Source organism: Heloderma suspectum, chromosome 2 (assembly GCF_057233095.1).
Source record: "Heloderma suspectum isolate Gila_16-S chromosome 2, 16-S_ref, whole genome shotgun sequence".
Taxonomy (NCBI): Eukaryota; Metazoa; Chordata; class Lepidosauria; order Squamata; family Helodermatidae; genus Heloderma; species Heloderma suspectum.
Genome location: NC_139459.1, coordinates 296,000,665 through 296,021,199, shown reverse-complemented (window position 1 = coordinate 296,021,199; position 20,535 = coordinate 296,000,665). Strand labels below are relative to the sequence as shown.

The window sequence follows — 20,535 nt, the reverse complement described above, 5'->3', positions numbered from 1 at the left end:
AGGTACTTCCACTTGCACAGGGGGTGTTGCTGATTTTTCATCCCATCTGCATCCTCATGCACCCTGAAAGCCAAATCCAGAGGGCCAGTACAACCCCCAGAGCAGCTTTTTGGAAGGCACGGGGCATGTAAGAATAAAATTGGTGGCCCCCTTCCTCCTCCTTACCCCTATGTAATGGAAAGTATCTTCCACTACTATAATGGGATCTTTGGATCCAAGCTAATTTTCTCAAGTTCAGAAGCAATATCTATCTATTAAGAAGCAATATCTTCTGAACTGCAGGACCGAAAGCTGACGAAAGTGGAAAGGCAGAGGTTTAAAGAAGAAGCAGAGATGTTGAAAGGTCTTCAGCACCCGAACATTGTTAGGTTTTATGACTTTTGGGAATCGTGTTTAAAAGGAAAGAAGTGTATTGTGCTGGTTACAGAACTGATGACTTCTGGAACCCTGAAAACGTACGTATTAGACAATTATGCAGCGCATAGCTATTTAACTAGAAAATGCACTTGCTTCATCTGAGAAGTTTCCATTGTTAAGAACCAAACTCCCATTTCCTTATAGTAGCTCGTCTGTCTCTGAATTTAATTGAGCTGAAGACTGGCTTTTTAGTCTGTTGTATACTTATGTAAGAACCAGCAGTTCTGTGCTTATTTTCTCTTCCCCCTTCTGCTTCCCCCTTTTGCACAAGACATTTTCAATCAACTGGTTCATCTTTCACACAGTCTGTTATTAAGACGCAATACAGTAATCCTCCACTGATGAGAGAGGAGTGAAAGAAGCATTTGGCTCATTGAAAACAAACTGATGTGTTTTATTAATCTGAATCTTACTAATTAATAGTTTATAGTGCTGATAATCTTGTTAAGCATGATGATGGCATCAGCAGAACAAACTTTTCATTGCTCACAAAAATACTGTGGATATTTCGCCCCAGTATATGAATACTTGACTGTACATTTCAAATGCATAGCATTACTTCTTAATTACTTGATTTTGAGTTAATATCAGATATGACATCAATAAAATTATAGTATGGACTATACCATAGACAAGCAGCCAATATATAGTTCTGCAAATATTTTATCTAAAAATGATTTTTCTCCTGATTCTTATATGGAATCTCAAAGCATACATGGAGCAGTGCAGGAGCTCCATGGAATTTGAATTGATGGCTTTTAGTATTTTAGGCTCTGAATAAATTGGTTTAGCATTGATCATCCATGGTATGACTACTGTCTTATAACTCTAAATTAGCTTGAGATGAATATTAACTTTCACCATATGAAGTTATACAAATTTCATAATATTATTAAATGTTTAATTTCACCATTATTTTGTTGTCTGAAATTCTGGATATAGGATTAATTTTATTCCATTCGGTCTGTTTTTACTTCAGGTATTTGAAGAGATTTAAAGTGATGAAACCAAAAGTCCTTCGTAGCTGGTGCCGGCAAATCCTGAAGGGTCTCCTTTTCTTGCACACTAGAACGCCACCAATCATTCACAGAGACTTAAAATGTGACAATATTTTTATAACTGGACCAACTGGATCTGTGAAGATAGGAGACTTAGGTCTGGCAACTCTCAAAAGAGCTTCATTTGCCAAAAGTGTAATAGGTAAGCCTTTTATAACATAGATAAGCAATAATGGACCCTCAAAATAAAAAGCTAACACATTTCATGATTTCTGTGGAAATTATGTTGAAGTAATAAATCCGTGGCTTAAAACTTCTAAAAAAATATCTTCAAACTGCAATGGTAACTTTTTTCCTAACTCACGTAGTAACCTGTTAAATATCCTACACACACAAAAATAGATAAAATAAAATTAACATTTACAAAGGATGGCAACTTTACAGATAAGTTGTTTCTGTATGCTGGCAATGTAGCTATTAAGATTTCTAATCTAATTAAAGAACTATAGCGGACAGTTAAAGATTTTGGGCAAGCCTCAGGTTATAAATGTAATGAAGATAAAGCAGAGATCCATGGTCTTAATATTAGTGACCACTCTTGTACCCTGATGATTTCCCTTTGTAGTATAATTTATTTAATATCTTGGCATCAAATTCTTGGCCAGTCTAGATTATTTTTGATATAAATTATTTTCCAAAAAGTTTTATAATCTTCAGAAATGGCAGACATTTAATTAATTCAGTCAGCCAAAGGTGCTTCCAGATGGAAGGCTCCTAGTGTTACTAATTAGTAGACATTGTACAGCCATTCTGTCTTTTTTGTCCTTAATGGATTTTCTGTGCTAAGAAAAAAGACAGGAAAAGCTGTGGGAAAACATGGGAGAGTACAAGTGGAAGACAACATTCCCTGGTAAAATTCCATGAGGCAGGATGATAAAAGCACCCAAAATGTCATGTCGTCCTATATTTCTTTTTCTTTCTTTGCTATTGTTTATGCCTACATATATTTTGCAGTGATGGGAGAAACATTTAAATAATTTTATAAATAATAGATAATGGTGAAGGATCTCATATATTTTACTGCATTAGAAGGAAGAGATGGGAGGTATGAATATAACAATTGCCAGGGCTGGCCCTACCATTAGGCAGAGTGAAGCAACTGCCTCAGGTGGCAGGTGCTGAGAGTGGGCAGCAGTGGTAGCCTGCCAGCTGTTCCTCCTGAGCCTGCTGCTCCCGGCCATTCTACTTTCTTGGAGGAGAGAGCTGTGTGTGCCACATGGCCTGTCGTGCACCCCTAACTAGCCTGCTTCTCCAGGTGTGGTGAGGATGCAATCCCATTGCCAGTGTTTAAGGAAGATTCAATTGCAATTCTTGTTGAATCTTCCTTAAACTGGTATGGATCCTGTATCTGTGGGAGATTTATTTATTTATTTCTAGGCTGCCTTTCAAGGCAGGATCCCTCCCCTGGTGGCTTACAACAATAACATTCAAATAACTCCCACCCCAATGTGATAATAAAAACAGCAAACATTTGAAAACAACAACAAAGACCAGCATAAGACAAAACCTGCAACACAACTGCAGCTATAGACCAAAACAGTCTGATAAATCATCAGGAACGATGAGGCGTGGCAGCCCCCTGATGGCAAAGCATTACAGACGTGTGGGGCCACTTTGGAAAAGGCCTGTGGAGAGTGAGGGGAGACACAGTCAAAGAACAATGTTCAGCAGCTGAAGCACATGGTTCCTGAACTTGGTGTTTTTGAGGGAGGGAGAGAGAACAGGAAGTGCAGGAGAAGAGTAGGTGGTGCCACCTGAATGCTCAGTATTCAAGTGTCAGCCTCCTCTGCCCCATGAAGAGGAGTGGGAGACTGCAGTGACTATGAGTATACGTATCGCTCCCCGCTTGGGGATTATATTGCAGCTCTGTGACCCATGAATTGCTAGCGTATAGCAGAAGCAAGTGCGTGAGCTCTCTCCTATGCTCTCGGCACTCCCACTTTATATCTGGCTTTCTAAACAATCCAGGATTGTCGGATTAAAACTCTAGGTTTTAACAAGCTTAAACAACCTAGAGTTCTGGGTTTGCACATGACAACAAAAACCCAGGAATGGAGCATTCCTGCGTTCTTTACCATGTATGCAAACCAGAAGCAATGAGTGCACAGGAGGCAGCATTGTTTAACCCATAGTCATGATGTCCAAACTGGGTCTTTGTGTGTGGGTACAGCTCGGTCTGCGCCGTATGTCTGGGCTGTGATCCTGCAAGGCAAAAGTGCTCATGAGTGTCCAGCCAGCAGTAACAGTGGTTGGAGTGGAGTGCCTGGTCTTTGCTATTAGAGAGCTTACCTGCATGTTGGGATGAGTCATGTGCAGAGGACACTGCTCCATGCTTTAGGGGCAGGGAAAGAGTGTTAGAGCAATGACGTTCAGACAAGGCACAGTAATCACGTATAACAAAAGGGAAGGGGAAGACATAGCAGAAGTTGCACTTCCTAGTGTGGCTGCCCTCTTCCACTGCTTACCTGTGTGAGTTGCTCTGTTCTGGCACCCTCAGATGTTGGGGTGGAGTGGGGTGGGTGGACTTTGGTGTTTGTCTGGAGTCCCAGGGCAAGATACCTCTTTAGGTTTGAGGAAGAGATTTAAGTCTGACTAACTTTATCTGGGTCAGTGTCAAGGTTCTCAAAATGTATAGTGGATCCCCGTATAGAGGTTGTGAGAAATTGCCCTAGGGAGGCTTTAGAGCAGGGGTGGGCAACTTGTGGCCCTCCCAGATGTTTTGGCCTACAACTCCCATCAGTGCTAGCTAACAGAGCTGATGGTTAGTGTTGATGGGAGTTGTAGGTCAGGACATCTGGAGGTTCACAAGTTGCCCACCCCACTTTAGTTCCTTCCTTCTGAATACTAAGGTAAAGGTTTCCTAAGGTTACAGTCCTATACGCAATTACCTGGAAGTAAGTTCTATTGAAATCAATAGGGTTTACTTCTCAGTGGAAAAGGGTTATGCTGTTAGAATATGGGATAATACTAAAACTGAGCCCTATAAATTGTATACATTTTAAAGCATTCTAAAGTTGCTTGTCTTTTTTAATAATGCATTGTGATGAAGGTTTTTTAGAAGTTCAGTAATTAGGTAAATAATTATTACAAAATAATTCTTAATCAAAGCAACAAAAAAGCAAGGATTCCTGTTGTATTGTCTTCTCGGTAAGTTTTCTTAGGAGCAGTTTTCTTTCTTTGAGGTAATACTTCCATATTGCAGAGGGGGGGTTTTCCCCCCTTTTCATTTCTATACTGCCCAATAGCCAAAGCTCTCTGGGCGGGCCACAAAAATTAAAACCAAACAGCACACAATAAAACAATTTAAAATTATAGAACATTAAAACCACAATATGACAATACAACCACAATAAAACCTAGCAGCAGTGCAGGAATTTAAAATACAGATTTAAAACAGCAAAGCTAAAAGTCTAGAAAGCTAAAATGATAAAATGCCTGGGAAAATAAAAAATATTTCTCATCTCTTTTCTAAGGTCTTATATATATAAAAAAAGAATTGATACCTGAAAAGTGTTTTAAAGTCTATTTCATGTGTGTGCACATCTATCTTTTTATAAAAGAAAATTGTATGCACAGCCACTTTTGTTTATTACAACATTAGTCAAAGTACTATAGACTGACTTACCCAGCTCCATCCATGTGCTAGAGATATTTGCATCACTTTTACAATTTGCCAAATAAGCTTTGTATTGCCATGTCCTGGAACTTCTTTATGGATACTTTACTACTGTCGCTGGATCATTTGCCTCCAAGGGAGAGGATGTTATTCTGTTAACTGCCTTTTGACAAAACTGTTGTGTCTACATTACCAAGCCCCTCTTAACTTTATGAATGGATTTTATTCTGCACTGCCATGATTTTTGTTCCCTTTGTGGTTTTCCTTCTTTGTATATAAAGGAAATTTATGCACAGCTTGTAAATGACTTGCAAATGTTGAAACAATAATGAAAGTATCCCTTTTTTCACATTGGCTCATATTTGTGTCAGTCAATAGTATATAGTTTTTGCAGTGGTCCTGAGTTTATTTATCCGATGAGCAAGGGGGATGGTGCTACATCACTGCATCAGAATGACATAACTACAGTGTAATGTGATTGCTGTCATGGACAGCCAGTGTAGTGCATTGGCTATACTATTAGGCTTCGGTATAGTAAAATATCCCCTTCATGGATCACTGCCTTGTTGTGGCGAAGGGGCTTGCGTAACTCAGTGAAGCCATAAGCTATGCCATGCAGGGCCACCCAAGATGGACAGGTCATGGCAGAGAGTTCTGACAAAATGTGGTCCACTGGAGAAGGAAATGGCAACCCACTCCAGTATTCTTGCCAAGAAAACCCCATGGAACGTATCACAAGGCTAAAAGATATGACGCCGGAAGATGAGCCCCTCAGGTCGGAAGGGGTCCAATATGCTACTGGGGAAGAGCAGAGGGAATTTCCAAGTAGCGCCAGAAAGAGTGAAGTGGCTGGGCCAAAGCTGAAAGGACACTCAGCTGTGGATGTGTCTGGTGGTGAAAAGAAAGTCCGATGCTATAAACAACAATATTATTTAGGAACTTGGAATGTAAGATCAATGAATCAAGGTAAGCTGGAGGTGGTCAAACATGAGATGGCATGATTGAATATTGACATCTTGGGAATCAGCGAACTCAAATGGACAAGCATGGGCGAATTTAATGCAGGTGACCATTATATCTACTACTGTGGACAAGAATCCCTTAGAAGAAATGGAGTAGCACTCATAGTCAACAAAAGGGTGGGAAAAGCAGTACTGGGGTACAATCTCAAAAACGATAGAATGACCTCAGTACGAATCCAAGGTAAACCATTCAACATCACAGTAATTCAAGTCTATGCCCCAACCAGTGAGGCCGAAGAAGCTGTGGTTGATCGGTTCTATGAAGACCTACAACACCTTCTAGAACTAACACCAAAACAAGATGTCCTCTTCATCATAGGGGATTGGAATGCTAAAGTAGGAAGTCAAGAAATCACCGGGATAACAGGCAAGCATGGCCTTGGTGTACAAAATGAAGCAGGACAAAGGCTAATAGAGTTTTGCCAAGAGAACACGCCGATGATAGCAAACACTCTTTTCCAATAGCACAAGAGGTGACTCTACACATGGACGTCACCAGATGGTCAATATCGAAATCAGATTGATTATGTCCTTTGCAGCCAAAGATGGAGAAGCTCTATACAGTTAGTAAAAACAAGACCTGGAGCTGACTGTGGCTCAGATCATGAGCTGCTTCTTGCAAAATTTTGGCTTAAATTGAAGAACGTAGGGAAAACCACTAAACCATTCAGGTATGACCTAAATCATATCCCTTATGAATATACAGTGGAGTGAGGTCCACTGACAAAAGATCCTGAGTTTGGGTTGGGCACAGCTGCAGCTTCTCAGGAAGTAAAAGCCAGGCCAGTAAAAGCCTGAACAGAGCTGCCTTGTGCCTTAGAGCAGCTGGGATTGGGAGCGTGAGGCACAGAGAAGGGCATGTGGAAATTTGTTATGATCTCTTGTGAAGAAACAAGGTCTCCCTGGACTTGAGGTGCTTACCAGTCATGTGAAAAGGAGCATGTACTCACGTACTCACAAGTTGTGCTAAAATGACATGTTCAGGCCCTTGGAGCACAAATGTAATGAAATATTACTGTTGATTTTTTTTTTAATACTTTTGTATGTTGTCTTATATTGTGTATTTCTAGGGTTTTAATCTCCGTAAACCACCCAGAGAGCTTTGGCTATTGGGTGGTATAGAAATTTAACAAATGAAGTAAATAAATGAATAAGAATATATCATGTTTCTAAAAAGTGAAATACAAGCATACAAGTGAAATATAGTAGGTTGTATCCAAAGCACCACAGGTGGAAGGCAAATGGCCACTACCAGTGTTCTGCAAACACTTATACAAGAATTTGAGCAAGAGTTTGTACAATGTTATAATAGATAGGTTCTACAGCAGTTCTCATGCTTTTGCTTGTGTAGCTGTGCAAGCCGGGGAATATCTTCAGATTTTAGTGTCGCTTTTCTCATGCAACTCTGTAGCAGTAGGGTAAACAGCCCTTCTGTTACTGAAAGTTCTCTTCTGCATGCAAAATGTTATCTTTGGATCCAACCCAGTATTCATGATTCTCTATGTTATTAACTTCAACTTAAAATGCAGAGCTTCCTTTTGTTTTCACACATTCCTACATAGGATGTTCTCATTCAGATTTATCATTCTAGCATGCAACTGTGATATTTGTAAAAATAGAAGCAAAGGACTTGAGGATGCTCTGTGCACACAAGTCAGTTTCCTAAGCCATTTTTTTTATTACTATTCAGGTACTCCAGAATTTATGGCTCCAGAAATGTATGAAGAGCACTATGATGAATCAGTGGATGTATATGCTTTTGGAATGTGTATGTTGGAAATGGCTACCTCAGAATATCCATATTCAGAATGCCAGAATGCTGCTCAAATTTACAGGAAAGTAACCTGTGTAAGTGGGTTGTTCTTAATATGGTCACTTTCTTCTTTAATTTGTGGTGTGTTTCTGATTGTTAACTCTTTAAGCATTTGTATATAATACAAAAAGCATATATAACTTAAATAAATTGTTAAGAAAAGCCTTAATACCCTAATGTCATGTTATTGCTGAAATTATCAGTGTCCTATTTAAGTTTTCATAGTTACTGGCATGCAGAGGTGATTTCTTATTAAGGGTGGAGTATGTGACAGTGACATACTTTCCAGAACCTCCCTTCTTTCTGCTCCCCTCCCTTCCCCAGACTCCTCCCACGAGAGAGAGAGAGAGAGAGAGAGAAAGAGAGAGAGAGAGAGAGTTTCCCCACCTGCTTTTGCCCCTGGTCCTGCCTGTTACCATTAGCTCCACCCATTACACCTGGGTAGCTCCTTCTCCCACTGGCTGTCCTACCCTTTGCTCCACCAGTACAATTAACACCAGCTGTCACTGCTAGAAAGTAAATTCAGGGAACATGGGTTGTTTTTGTTTTATCTTGGTGAACAGGAAACCAAAGTAAAAAAAAAAAAATTGAACTTGGGCACAGCTCACATCAAAGTTGAACAGGTTGGATCAAGAGTAAGTTAGTTGCACTTCAGTTCCACTGATTTTAGCAGGACTTAAGTCATGATGTCCCATTTAATTTACTCTGGATTCACTTCATTATATCCTTTCTGGGCAAATAAACAGTGACATGGGAAACAGTGACATGGAACAGGATCTACTAGGATTCTTATATGCACTACACTGGGCTTTGTACTTGTTTTACATACAAATTAAGATAAAGGAAGTATTCATGCCATGAATATACTGTACTGTTGTATGAGCAGATAAAATGGTGAATATAGATTATATGGCTGTGCTTAAAGCAAATATAAACTGATAATAAAAATGGCTGTTATGGAATCAGTGCAGTTTCCAGTGAGTGAAAAACTGAAATCTACTTGAAGGCAAATTTACACATCTTTTCAAATGGCAGAATAAATGCTGGGTTTCAAGATATTGTAACTCAGTATATGCTGAAACAATTGTTTGCTTCAGTTTGTGTCCAGTTCACAGTTGCCGCAGATCACCTGATTTTGGAAGCTTCGGCATAGCATAGTAAATAACTATCTTTTCATCATGGGTGCAAAAGCTTGGGGGGGGGGATTTTGATCAGAAAAGGCCCAAGGGCAAAGGATTAAGTACTCCTTAGCTCTCCGATGCCCTTATTATCAAATTTGCAAACCCTTGCAGCTGCTTTTCATTTAAAAAATACATTAAGTGACTATATGTGTATGCAATGGTGGCTCTGATTTCAGTGAGGCTGTGAATCCATTCTGGGTTAAAGTCGGAACTCTAAGGGAGCTATCCAAAGTGATGAACCCTATCTCTAAAATGAGTTCAGCACCTTGGATAGATCCTTTAGAGTTCTGACTGAAACCCAGAATGCATTCACAGCCCCACAGAAATCAGAGCCAACAGCCTCCACTGTATGCCAACTATTATCTAGTTTGGGTGTTAGAATCAGCTTTTCTCTGTAATACAATCATAATACATTTTTCTATCTTACAGAGCTGTTGTACAGATTAAGGAAGCAAAGTAATGTGAAATTCTAATACTATTAAAGTGAAATCCAACAGTGTCCATCTACTAGTGAAATGGACACCAGTAGTGGAACGGATTCTTCCTTCCCTCTATGTATCCCTTAAATCTGCTCCAGAGGATTAGAGGCATGTGCAGAGCTGTAGCGGGGAAAAGAGGGAGGGAAAGTCTTGCTGCATAAACGGAAGTCCATTCACAGAATGTTGGACGTTGCCCTGAGCTCTTAGGAAAACCGCACTATGTACATTCTAACCACTGTCATTTGTATTTCTCTGTCATATGACAAAATCTTTGCCTTGTTGCATACATTGTGTCAGCATTATTTTCTTACAGTTACACCAGATTCTTATTAATGCCCATTGTAAATAACCTAGAATAGATTCTTTCATTAAGTGATTTAATCTGCATGAAACAAAGTATGCTTTCAGAGCTTCAAGTAACTGCGTTCTAAGTCTATTCACAGTGGAAAATTTAGTGCTCCAAACCCTGAATGTAGATATGAATGTTCCTTTGATGAAGAAATGTAGAAGTTTGGTAAAGTCAATCTGTTTAGTAAAAAGTCATGTGATATGATATTCCTTACCCAGCCTGATTATCAGAGCCGTATATGCAGTTTCATATCTTGCTTGCATATTGGGTTAGCAGGAGAATGCACAAGGCACTAGCAATACTTCTCACTAATCATGTTGAATTATACGTACAAATTGCTATTGTCACAAGAAATAACTATTTTGTTATTAAACTCATAGAATGTAGAAATTTAAGTGTAGAACATTATCTGAATTCTAATACTTCCTGAACTACTAAAAATAGTTAATTAGGACATTGAGAATATTGATCCAAGGAACTAGAATGGTAGGGAAATTTGATGTGGCAGTCAACTTTTTATATACTGTCAGCCAATTAAAAATAAACTAAAAATAGTTCATTAATTACCTGCCTTTTGACTGATTAATTAACTTTTGCATGTCATATAAAGCTAAATGTAGGTGTCTTCTTGTGATAGTGAAGAAATTATTAGATTTTAAGTTATCACTCATTGCTAGGAGGAAGCTATTTTTTCTTTTTCATTCCATATTACACTAATGCAAAGGGCTTAAAATATCCCTCCAAAAGTGTGATCTTAGCACTCATCTTTACTGATTAAAATTGCCTCCCCCACTAAGGCTCTAATTGACCAATCTACCAATTAAATTGATTTAAGTGTTCAGCTCTAAATTGTTCACAGTAGCTCAGAGATCCTGAGCTGATGCACTCCTGAAGCACTGGAAAACGACATATCCTTGCAATATTTAAAAAGATCAAAAATGGAAAGATTTTCTAGATTATGACACAGGGTTCAGAATTAATGGACCAACTGGTAAGGGGGGAATGATATATCCACTCTGACTAAGATGTTTTAGAAGAAAATTTAGGCTGCAGTGCTATACCCACTTACATGGAACTCAGTGGGACACATTTAACACAGCAGGTCTCTTTTCTGAATAGACATGCATTGCACTGCTAGTGATGAAAAGTAAGATGTGCTTGTATGGTGGTGTGCCTATATAAGAAAAAAAAAATAATTCTGGTTATGAATCAGTGACACAGACTCCAGGAGAATTGCCCCTAAAGTAGAACCCTAATATGGGTGCTTCGAGTATATGTTGGAAGCCTAAGATTTTTTTCTCTCTTCAGGATGCTCAGTGGGATGCTCTTATTTTAATATTCAAGTTCTAACCCCTAGCCTAAGAGAATGTTCTTTCAACTGGCCTCTCAGTATTATTTTTTTATTAATATTTCTACACTGCCTTTCCACAGAAGTCACCAAGGTGGTATACAACAAGTCAAAATAAAACAATAATAATACCACTAAAACATAAAAAACAGCAATAAAACCTCAAAGGGGCTTCTCCTGCAGATCTTAATAACTGGACAGGTTTATAATGACATAGGTGATCCCTTAGATAGGCTATTAAGGGTTAAAACCAACACTTTGAATTGAACTCAAAAAAATGATCGGCAACCAGTGCAGATCTTTCAGTACTGAAATTACATGATCTTGATGCTGTGTGCTGGTCAATGGCCTAGCCACCACATGTTGCTTAAACTGAAGGTTCCAGATGCTCTTCAAGGGTAGCCCCCAATAGAGTACATTGGAATAGTCTAACTGTGTCATAACCAAGGCATAGATCATGTTTCCAGATCAGGCTGCTTCAGGAATGGTCGCAGATGGTGGGTGAAATGTAGTTGTGCAAACACAGTCTTTGACACTGCTGCCACCTGGAAACCAGGGAAAGCGTAGGATCAAGGAGCACTTCTAAGCTCCAAGCCTGACCTTTCAGGTGGAGTGCAACCCTTTCCAGAATAGGTTGAACCCCAATCCCAGAGCCAGAGTTTCTACTGACCAACCGTATCTCCATCTTGTCTGGATTTAATCTCAGTTTGTGCACTCTCATCTAGCCCATTATTCGGTCCAGGTAACCTTCAAGGGCTTCCTTGGTGCCAGGTGACACAGAGCAATAGGGCTGAACATCATCAGCATATTGGTGGAACCTCACTCCAAAGCTCCAGATTCTGTATGGATGAATGGACAAATGGTTAAAAATGCTAGACCATAGAACTGGATTGCTAGCCCCTAAATTCAACAATGCCTGCTCTAGAAGGGTTTCTCTGTCTGTCACATATAAATCTGTCATAAATAACACAGCTTGGCCTGCCAAGCTGCTATTTTTGTAGCTACAGCTATAAATATATATTCTCCATGCAGAGAAAAGGGGAATCCCTGGCTGAGTCCCTTCCTGCAGCACTCATACCCTGATTGGGATAAGAGCAGGGCAGGAAGCAGCAGCTCAGCTCAGCCAGGGCTTGTAGCTCCTGCAAACCCTGGGTGAGTCCCTTTCTCCGTGAAGAAAGAAGCATGGACCTCCATGCCTCCCTCTGAATTGAGATTTATTTTAAGTGGGTGGGGGCAGGGTGGATAACATCATAGGAGGAACGGGTCTGGGGGATGGAGCCCCAACCCCTTGACATCACCTGGCCTACTGGCTTGGTCCAGAGGGCTAATCCAGCCCCTGGACCAAAAGTGGTTGCCCTCCTCTGCGTTAAGGGCTCTAAAAGTTAAAACCAACACTTTAAATTGGACCTGGAAACAGACTGGAAGCCAGTGCACATGATAAAGCACAAGGGTAATATAATCAAATGCTTAGTCCCCGTTAGTAGTTGGCCCTTTTTGGTACCCAATTGCAGATTCTAGTCAAAGGGTCCCCAACATGGTGCCCATGGGGACATCCGACAATGCCTGTGAAGCTTTCCACTCTCTGCCCCATCAAAAAAGTATTTTAAATAAAAACTTGAAAAATGTTAGGACACCAGGTTTTCCTTCCTGTTCCTGAATCTGCAGCTGATCTCAGATCAGTTGTTCTGAGAAGGAAAGAGTTGCTTGCTGGCCGCATCCAATCTTCTTCCATCCACATAGACCTTTCCACTTTGTTCTCTCTACCTCTCCGCTCCCAGCCTCTAGCCTTTGCTCTCTCTCTTCCCCATCCTTCTTCTTTCTCTCTCTTCCTAGCTCCTAGCCTTGCTCTTTCTCTCCCACTCACCTGTATCTTGGTCTTTCTCTCTACTCCCACCCTCTAGCCTTGCTATTTCTCCTCCCATCTCTTTTGACTATCCAGGCCCCCATGGCAGCCATTATGTGACTAGCTACATCGTCCATGGAAACTATTTTGTGGTGGCACCCACAGGAGTTTCTCAAATTCCCAAATGTGCCCACAGGTCCAGAAAGTTTTGGGCCTCAGTTCTAGTCCATTTTTAAAGGCATCCACACTAGTGCTGTGCTGAAAATTTCTCCCACATTTTTTTCGACCATTCTTATGCAGTTTAATAGAAAAGAAATTGCTTTCAAAAAGAAATTCAGAGGAGGAGAAATTTCAGAGAAATTCTCATGGGTTGGGTTTGGTAAGTAAGTAAGCTTACCTTATGAGGTGGCTAAAGAGTGTGCATGAGTGTCTTCTCTGTAATTGTACAGTAAACTCTGTGGCAGCCTGTAGCCTCCTTGGCTTCCTGTGCTTCAGTTAAAGCCATAATTAGGAAGACATTATGAGGAAATTCCTCCCATGGGGTTTGTCAGTTCAGAAAGTGCAGGTGGCCTGGGAGGCTGCAGAGCAATGGAAAGATGTGTAACAGGGAGAGGAAACACACACAGCGCCCTCAGCCACCTTGCAGGGATTAGGGAAGCTCAAAAAGACCACCAAAAGAAATGCAAAATTCCACCTCAGAAGAGTAGAAGCCTCAACACAGTTGATGCTGTTGCCATCTACAGAAGCAGTGCAATAAACCAAAAACCCTAAGGAAAAAAGAAAGAACCTGTGCTACAACCCCTGCCAATAGCAAGCCCTATCTCTGAGAAACTGTTGGAGAATTTATCCTCCCCTAGGAGAAGTTGTCCCCCCAATTTGTCTGCCCACAAATAGGCTGGAGAATTTTGAGAGGCCATTTGTGCACAGCTCTGATTCGCATATACAATGCATTGCAATAGTATAAAGAGGAGATTATCAGAGCATAGGTAACTGTTAGCTAGCTATCTCAACCCAGGTCTGATTACAGCTGGCATATCAGCCAGAGCTGATAAAAGGTGCTTCTAACCACACTTGAGGCTTTAATGACAAGCCTGGATCAAGCACCCTGAAACTGCAAACCTTTAGGGGGAGTTCACCTCCTTCCAGAATGGATCAAAGACCACTCACCCAGGTGGATGAACTACCCACCAATAGTACCTGTGTCTTGTCTGGACTTAGTCCCACTTTGTTGACAGGAAATACACAGCAGGGGGAAATAATTTCTTCCCAAGACTTTTCATAATGCTTTGTATGAGGAATGCAGCTTGAAATGAGGACTACCTTACATAGAGCTAACTTTTAGTTCAGTGTTCTTTTTTAATGTACATTTTTCTCGGAATACTCAATAGCCATCTAGCTAGGGTTATATGTGTGTTGTTATCGTGAGAACTTTGTGGGCAAAGATGGCAGGCAGTATTTTTTTTTACAATAGTTATATCTGATTTTAAAGCAAGCTCAATTAAAGCAAGCTCAATTAGGACACAGCAAAATAATTAAAACATTATGAAAACAGGTAAGACTAAGTTAATTGTAGCCAATTTGCTAAAGTTTTTTTTTAACTGAAAATTCTTTTAACACATTTCAACTTTTCTCATGTACATGAGAGCAATCTTCTGTTTTAAGGGTACTTCTGAATCTGTGAAGTACCTCTTAAGAAGGTATTCTTCATCTATAATGATGCTCTATACTTTTCTCAGGCCCATATACAATGTAACCAGGATTTAGGGATGGGGTGTATGTGTACTGCAGGATCATGCATGCTCTTCTCCTGGCTTTATTAAAGCCAGACTGGGCCTCCCAGCAGCCAGGTTCCCATGACTTAGCTCCTGCTCTGTTCCTTCTGAAAACCTGAGCTTTGAGCTTCAAGGGTACTACCCAAGCTGCAGTACCAGCCCGCCTTGAGCATCCATTCAGCTGACCTAAAGGGCTAACTGCCGCACATCAGACCATATCAAGCCTTGGCCTTGGCCTCAGAGCTAGCTGTTTAGGGTCAAACTACATGTTGTGCTAAGTACATGTTGTGCACTTAATCCAAACTGGGATAATCACATTTAGGGAGGGAATGTTTAATCTTTCCTTTCCCAACAAACTCCCATTCTCAAGCATGTGGCAGTTAAAAAATGACTGAAAAACCATTCCATTGACACAAATTGAAGCTTTTTTCATTTTTAACTGCCATGTAGAGAGGGGGATATCAGGAGACAAGCAGCTGGGGAGACAAGGATTAACACCCCCTGCCCCATCCCTATGTGCCATGGTTGCAATCTGGATTGGGGGCCCATGTATTTACTTCAAAGTAAATAAAAAGTAGAGGCTGCAGCTGCACAATATGTACTTAATGTAAAGTGTGATTTGGCCCTCAATCTGAGCCACTTCTTTCTAGCTTAATGACTTTGCCAAGCTCCTGCACCCTTTTCCTTGCTGTCTTGGATCTTGACCTCTGCCTGACGTTGAACATACGCCTCTGATCCTATTTTGGTGCTCTGGAAAGCATTGTCTGTCTTGAATCACACAGCCGCTTCTGGCCCTCTTGTACAGATGGACAGTTCCCACTGTCCAGAAACTGATGACCCTGACACCTGACTTTGCTGAGGCCTGACAACCCACCTCTCCCACTCACATGCTTACCCGACTTTAATCAAGATTCTCAACATGAGTTCAGGAACATATCCAGATTCATTTTTACCTGTGGCAGTGACAGACTCACAATGCTAAACCTAGGCTGAGTGGAACAGCGGGAGGATGTGCATAACCCTATGATCTGATTTCCTAAGCTGCTATATTTTAACGTTGGCTTGGATCCAGGGGAGATGGTTGGATCCAAAGCTACCCTTCTTTAATTGAAGACTCCTTCCATTATTTATTTATTATTTATTTCATTTATATCCTGCCTTTTTTCCTCCAAGTAACCCAAGGCAGCATACATAATCCTCCTCTCCATTTTATCCTTGCAACAACAACCTTGTGAAGTAGGTTGGGCTGAGAGTCTATGACTGGCCCAAAGTGTTAGGACACTTTTTGGATCCGAAACAACAAAGAGTCTTGTGGCACCGTAAAGCCTAACAAATTTATTCTGGCATAAGCTTTCATGGACTATAGTTCAATTCATCAGATGCAGTGGATTATAGTCCACAAATGTTTATGCCAGAATAAAGGCGCCACAAATTATGCTGTTTTTGCTGCAGTAGACTAACCTCTGGAATTTATTTTGGATTTGAACAACTCCCAGGAATCCAGGCATCTCCTATAAATCCAAGGCATTATGTATAAACATATGCTGATTTAAGAAGATCTCATATAAATATCCCTGACACTGCAGTGAGTAGAGAAGCTAATTTGTATTCATTGAGCCACCTACAGAGCTATAGATCAAACACCAAATTTTCTGCCATAAGGGGCCAAATGGCTTTAGCTTGATTTCAGCAGATATTACACAGCAGTCCTAAGCAGGCTTACCTGTAATTCAGTCCCATTGCACCCAAATCTATTATGAATAGACCTGTTTAGGATGAGGATTTCAGAGAAGCTTATTATGTCTTTTTTTCCCCCCTTGCAGGGTGTCAAACCAGCAAGTTTTGATAAAGTTACTGACCCCGAAATAAAGGAGATAATTGGAGAGTGCATTTGCAAAAATAAAGAAGAGAGGTTTGTTTCAAATAGTACATTTCTATTATTTTTTTTAAAAAAAAATCATTAAAATTGCTGAAGAAATTTTAAGCTGACTTCCAGTGGGGGAGACTGACAAGAACTGGGAAGCATCTGGATTAAGTCAATGCACTTCTGGAGGTCTGGGGGCCATTTTTACCCCCTGGAGCCCCAGTGCGGGATGCCATAGAGCACCCCCGCCCCAAAGGCAAACTACTCCATAGCCCTATAAGCCCCTACAGTGGTTAAATTTAGCTTGTTTTCAAGCTAAATTGAACCCTTTAGGCACTCCGTAGTGGCTACAGAATTTTTTTTAATTACGGGGGGCACAGGGGGTGGTCGGTTAGTGGTTGCCCCAGCAGGGGGCTGTGGGGGCTGTATGTGGCCTGTGGGCCATATGTTGCCCAGCCCAGCATTAGGGTTTTCCTACAGATTTCCCTGGATGAAAATAATTACATGGATCCCCTTCAGTATGGTTTCTGGCTGATTTTGGGATAGAAGCTATCTATGGGCCATTGGCTTACTATGGTGTCTCACAAGGTTCTATCTCAAGTCCTGTGCTGTTTAACATCTACATGAAACTGCTTGGGGTAATCATTTGGGGATTGCACCCAGCTCTATCTTTTTCATCAAATTTTAGGGAGGCTGTGGTGGTACTGAACTAATGTCTGGGCTCAGTGAAAGACTGGACATAGGCCAGCCTTGTCAAACCTGGTGCCCTTCAGATTTGTTGGATGACAACTCCCACAGTCCTCAGCCAGCAGCCTCAGGATTGTGGGAGTTGTAGTCCAACACATCTGGAGGGCACCAGATTGGAGAAGGTTGATGTAGGCTAACAAATCCAGACAAGACAGAGATGCTCTTGGTCAGAATGCCAATCAAGAAATAGGGTTATTGCCTGTTTTGGACTGGGTTGCGCTCTCTCTTAAAAATCAGGGTTGCAAATGAGGTGCTCCTTGACTCAGCTGTACTGACAGACATGCAGGTGGTGGCTGTAGCTGGGAGTGCCATTGCCTATCTTAGGCTGGTACACCTAAAAGTGTACCTGTTCCTAGAGAAAGCAAATCTGGCTATGGTGATATACGCATGCCTTAGTTCTCTCTTGTTTGGCTCACGTTGGGACTCCATATGGGACTGGCCTTGAAAAGCATCTAGAAACTGCAGCTGGTTAGAAATGCTGCAGCAAAAAAATCTGATCAGTGCTATTCCTCTGGATCATGGGACTCCTCTATTGCCTCAGTTGTATTTGTTACCAGTTTCTGGGATCAATTCAACATGCTGGTTATTACCTTTAAAGCCTTAAATGGGTTGGGACCAGAATCTCCTGGAAAGCCTTTTTGCATGTCTTGCTTTATCTAAGATATGTTTCATAGAAACAGGCCTTCTATTTGGTTGAGTCCAGGTCAAGGGATTCCTTGCCCTAGGAGGTTCATCTGGGACTCTGCTTGCTGGTTTTCTTTTTTCTTCTATTTTGGCTGGTGTCTAACTGAATTGCTTAGCTATTGTATATCTTGTCTGCAGTCTTTTTGCATGTAAATGGCTTGTTTCAATGGGTTTTATTATATATTTTGTTACTTTTTTTTGAATTTTGGATTTTATGCTGTTCTTCACCTTGTGTGTCTCTGTATAGAAAGGTAGAGTATAAATCAACTTCACTGGCTGGGGAATGCTGGGAGTTGTAGGACCCTTTTCTGACTAAACATGCATAGGATTGTGCCATAACTTATGTAATTAGATCCTTAGACTTATTATACTTATTATAAGGAAATAATAATATCCTTATTTTTTAAAGGATATTAGACAGAATCATGGAATATAGTTCTATCAGTTTGTATGAGCCATGATAACTTAATGGAACTTCCGTGTTCTGAGCAAATGCAGCTCTGAATCTCAGTTGCTGGGAAACAACCCATGAGAATGGGCTGTTGCCTTCATATTCTTCTTGTGGGCTTCCATCTGCCTGGACACTGTTGGAAACAGGATGCTGCGTTAGATGGACCCTTGGCCCGATCCAGAAGGGCTTATATTTTTAACCTAAAAGTGCAGTTTTTCAAATGTTCCATGTACATCTGTTAGAGCCTGGAAAGAACTAGTAGATTTCTGCCCCAGGTTACTTTCTTTAAATATATCAGTTGTCTCCTTGGGCTGTGTTGGTATGTAGTGGTATGCCCGAATTCTGGAAACTCCTGACTTACCATGAATGAGCTGTGTGCTGGTGCAAACAAACCATGATTTGTGACCATGGCTTGTAAGGGGCTCAACAAGCCAGGAATCCCCAGTCAGACAATATGCTACACTTTTGATTTTTATTAGTTTATCCACTCTCACTGCTGGGAAAAGCCAAGCAGGAACGGACAGGCTACATGCACCAGCACACAGCTCATTCACAATTAACTATGATTCTTCAGAATTCAGAGTTACCATTGTGCGTGAACAGGGTCTTTTTGTCATCTGTTAGGGGCCTTCTGTTACTCTTTTAGTAAGGAGTAACAATCATGTAAGTCATAAGCTCTCTAAAGGCCTTTCTGTTCATCTCTCCAGTCTACACAATAAAATAGTCTGAAAATCTGTTGTGCAATTAATATGCTTTTGAAATTTGTTCTTTTTCCAGATATGAAATTAAAGATTTACTAAGCCATGCCTTTTTTGCTGAAGATACTGGGGTAAGAGTGGAACTTGCAGAAGAAGATGATGGTAGGAAATCCTCTATTGCCTTAAGACTCTGGGTAGAAGATCCTAAGAAACTGAAAGGAAAACCCAAAGATAATGGAGCCATTGAGTTTACTTTTGATCTGGAGAAGGAAACTCCTGATGATGTTGCACAAGAAATGGTAAAATAAACTTCTCCTGCCAAAAAAACAGTATATAAGTAGTACATAAATTTCAAAGGACACCAGAAGCAAATCTGGTAAATTAATTTTCATTTAAAAGGTTAAACACAGAGTGTTTTAGAAAGTGATAAATGATACTGAATCTGGAAAACTGAAGAAGTCTGATATTCCTGTACTTGGCTCATATATACATTTAAAATCCATTTGCAGGTGAAAGGAGGGGAGTAAATAAAGAGACGAGACACAAGTAGTTGGTATAAAACATGGGCCACATTTATTAAAGATCAGATCTGTGAAGAGAAACCTAAGCGGGCAGCTTCTCAAAGCTAGTGACTACCTGGCATTATATTGGATGAGACGTTCCATGCCTGTAGTGTGGCGTCCTTGATTGCCACCCTACAGGACTGCCCAATTCTTGGGACATGAGGCCTTCTCCTGTCACCCCGCCCCCCTTTGAGCCACAAAACTCTGAGTCGGTGAGGAGAGTTGGCCTCAAAGTAATCCTTACCAACATGGGCTGCAAAACCCTGAGCTGGAAGCCTCAGGCATTAACAGTCACCAGAAATGGTGCCTTTGAATGCTCACCAACCCTATTCCCCATCCAAGGTGCCCACACATACTTTCCTATTTAGAAAATGTGACCAAATCACCTAAGCATTTAAATCAGACCAAAACAATCCCAAATCAACTCCCAACCCCACTTATAGTGTGAAGTAGGCAAAAAGACATATAGTCAAGTCCAATCCAACTATGAGCCAAAAATTCCTACTCGGCCCCCAAAAGGATGACCAGCATAGACCACACTGCATACAGGATGGAAGTGAGGGTGCCGCATTTTGAAGAGGGTGAGAGGGAGGGGCCCTGCAGCCTAAGTCGACTGGTAAGCCCCTCCCC

General features: G+C 40.9%; 1 protein-coding gene across 1 annotated transcript in view; it reads left to right on the top strand.

Annotated features, from left to right (window-relative positions):
• The window catches only part of WNK2 (WNK lysine deficient protein kinase 2), a 141,899-nt gene that overhangs the window by 54,200 nt on the left and 67,164 nt on the right, over positions 1-20,535 (top strand). The window contains exons 3-7 of the mRNA XM_084839976.1: positions 283-455; positions 1,397-1,617; positions 7,804-7,961; positions 16,722-16,810; positions 19,422-19,641. Of these exons, the coding sequence (XP_084696102.1) occupies positions 283-455; positions 1,397-1,617; positions 7,804-7,961; positions 16,722-16,810; positions 19,422-19,641 (861 nt within the window). The remainder of the gene's footprint in view (positions 1-282; positions 456-1,396; positions 1,618-7,803; positions 7,962-16,721; positions 16,811-19,421; positions 19,642-20,535) is intronic.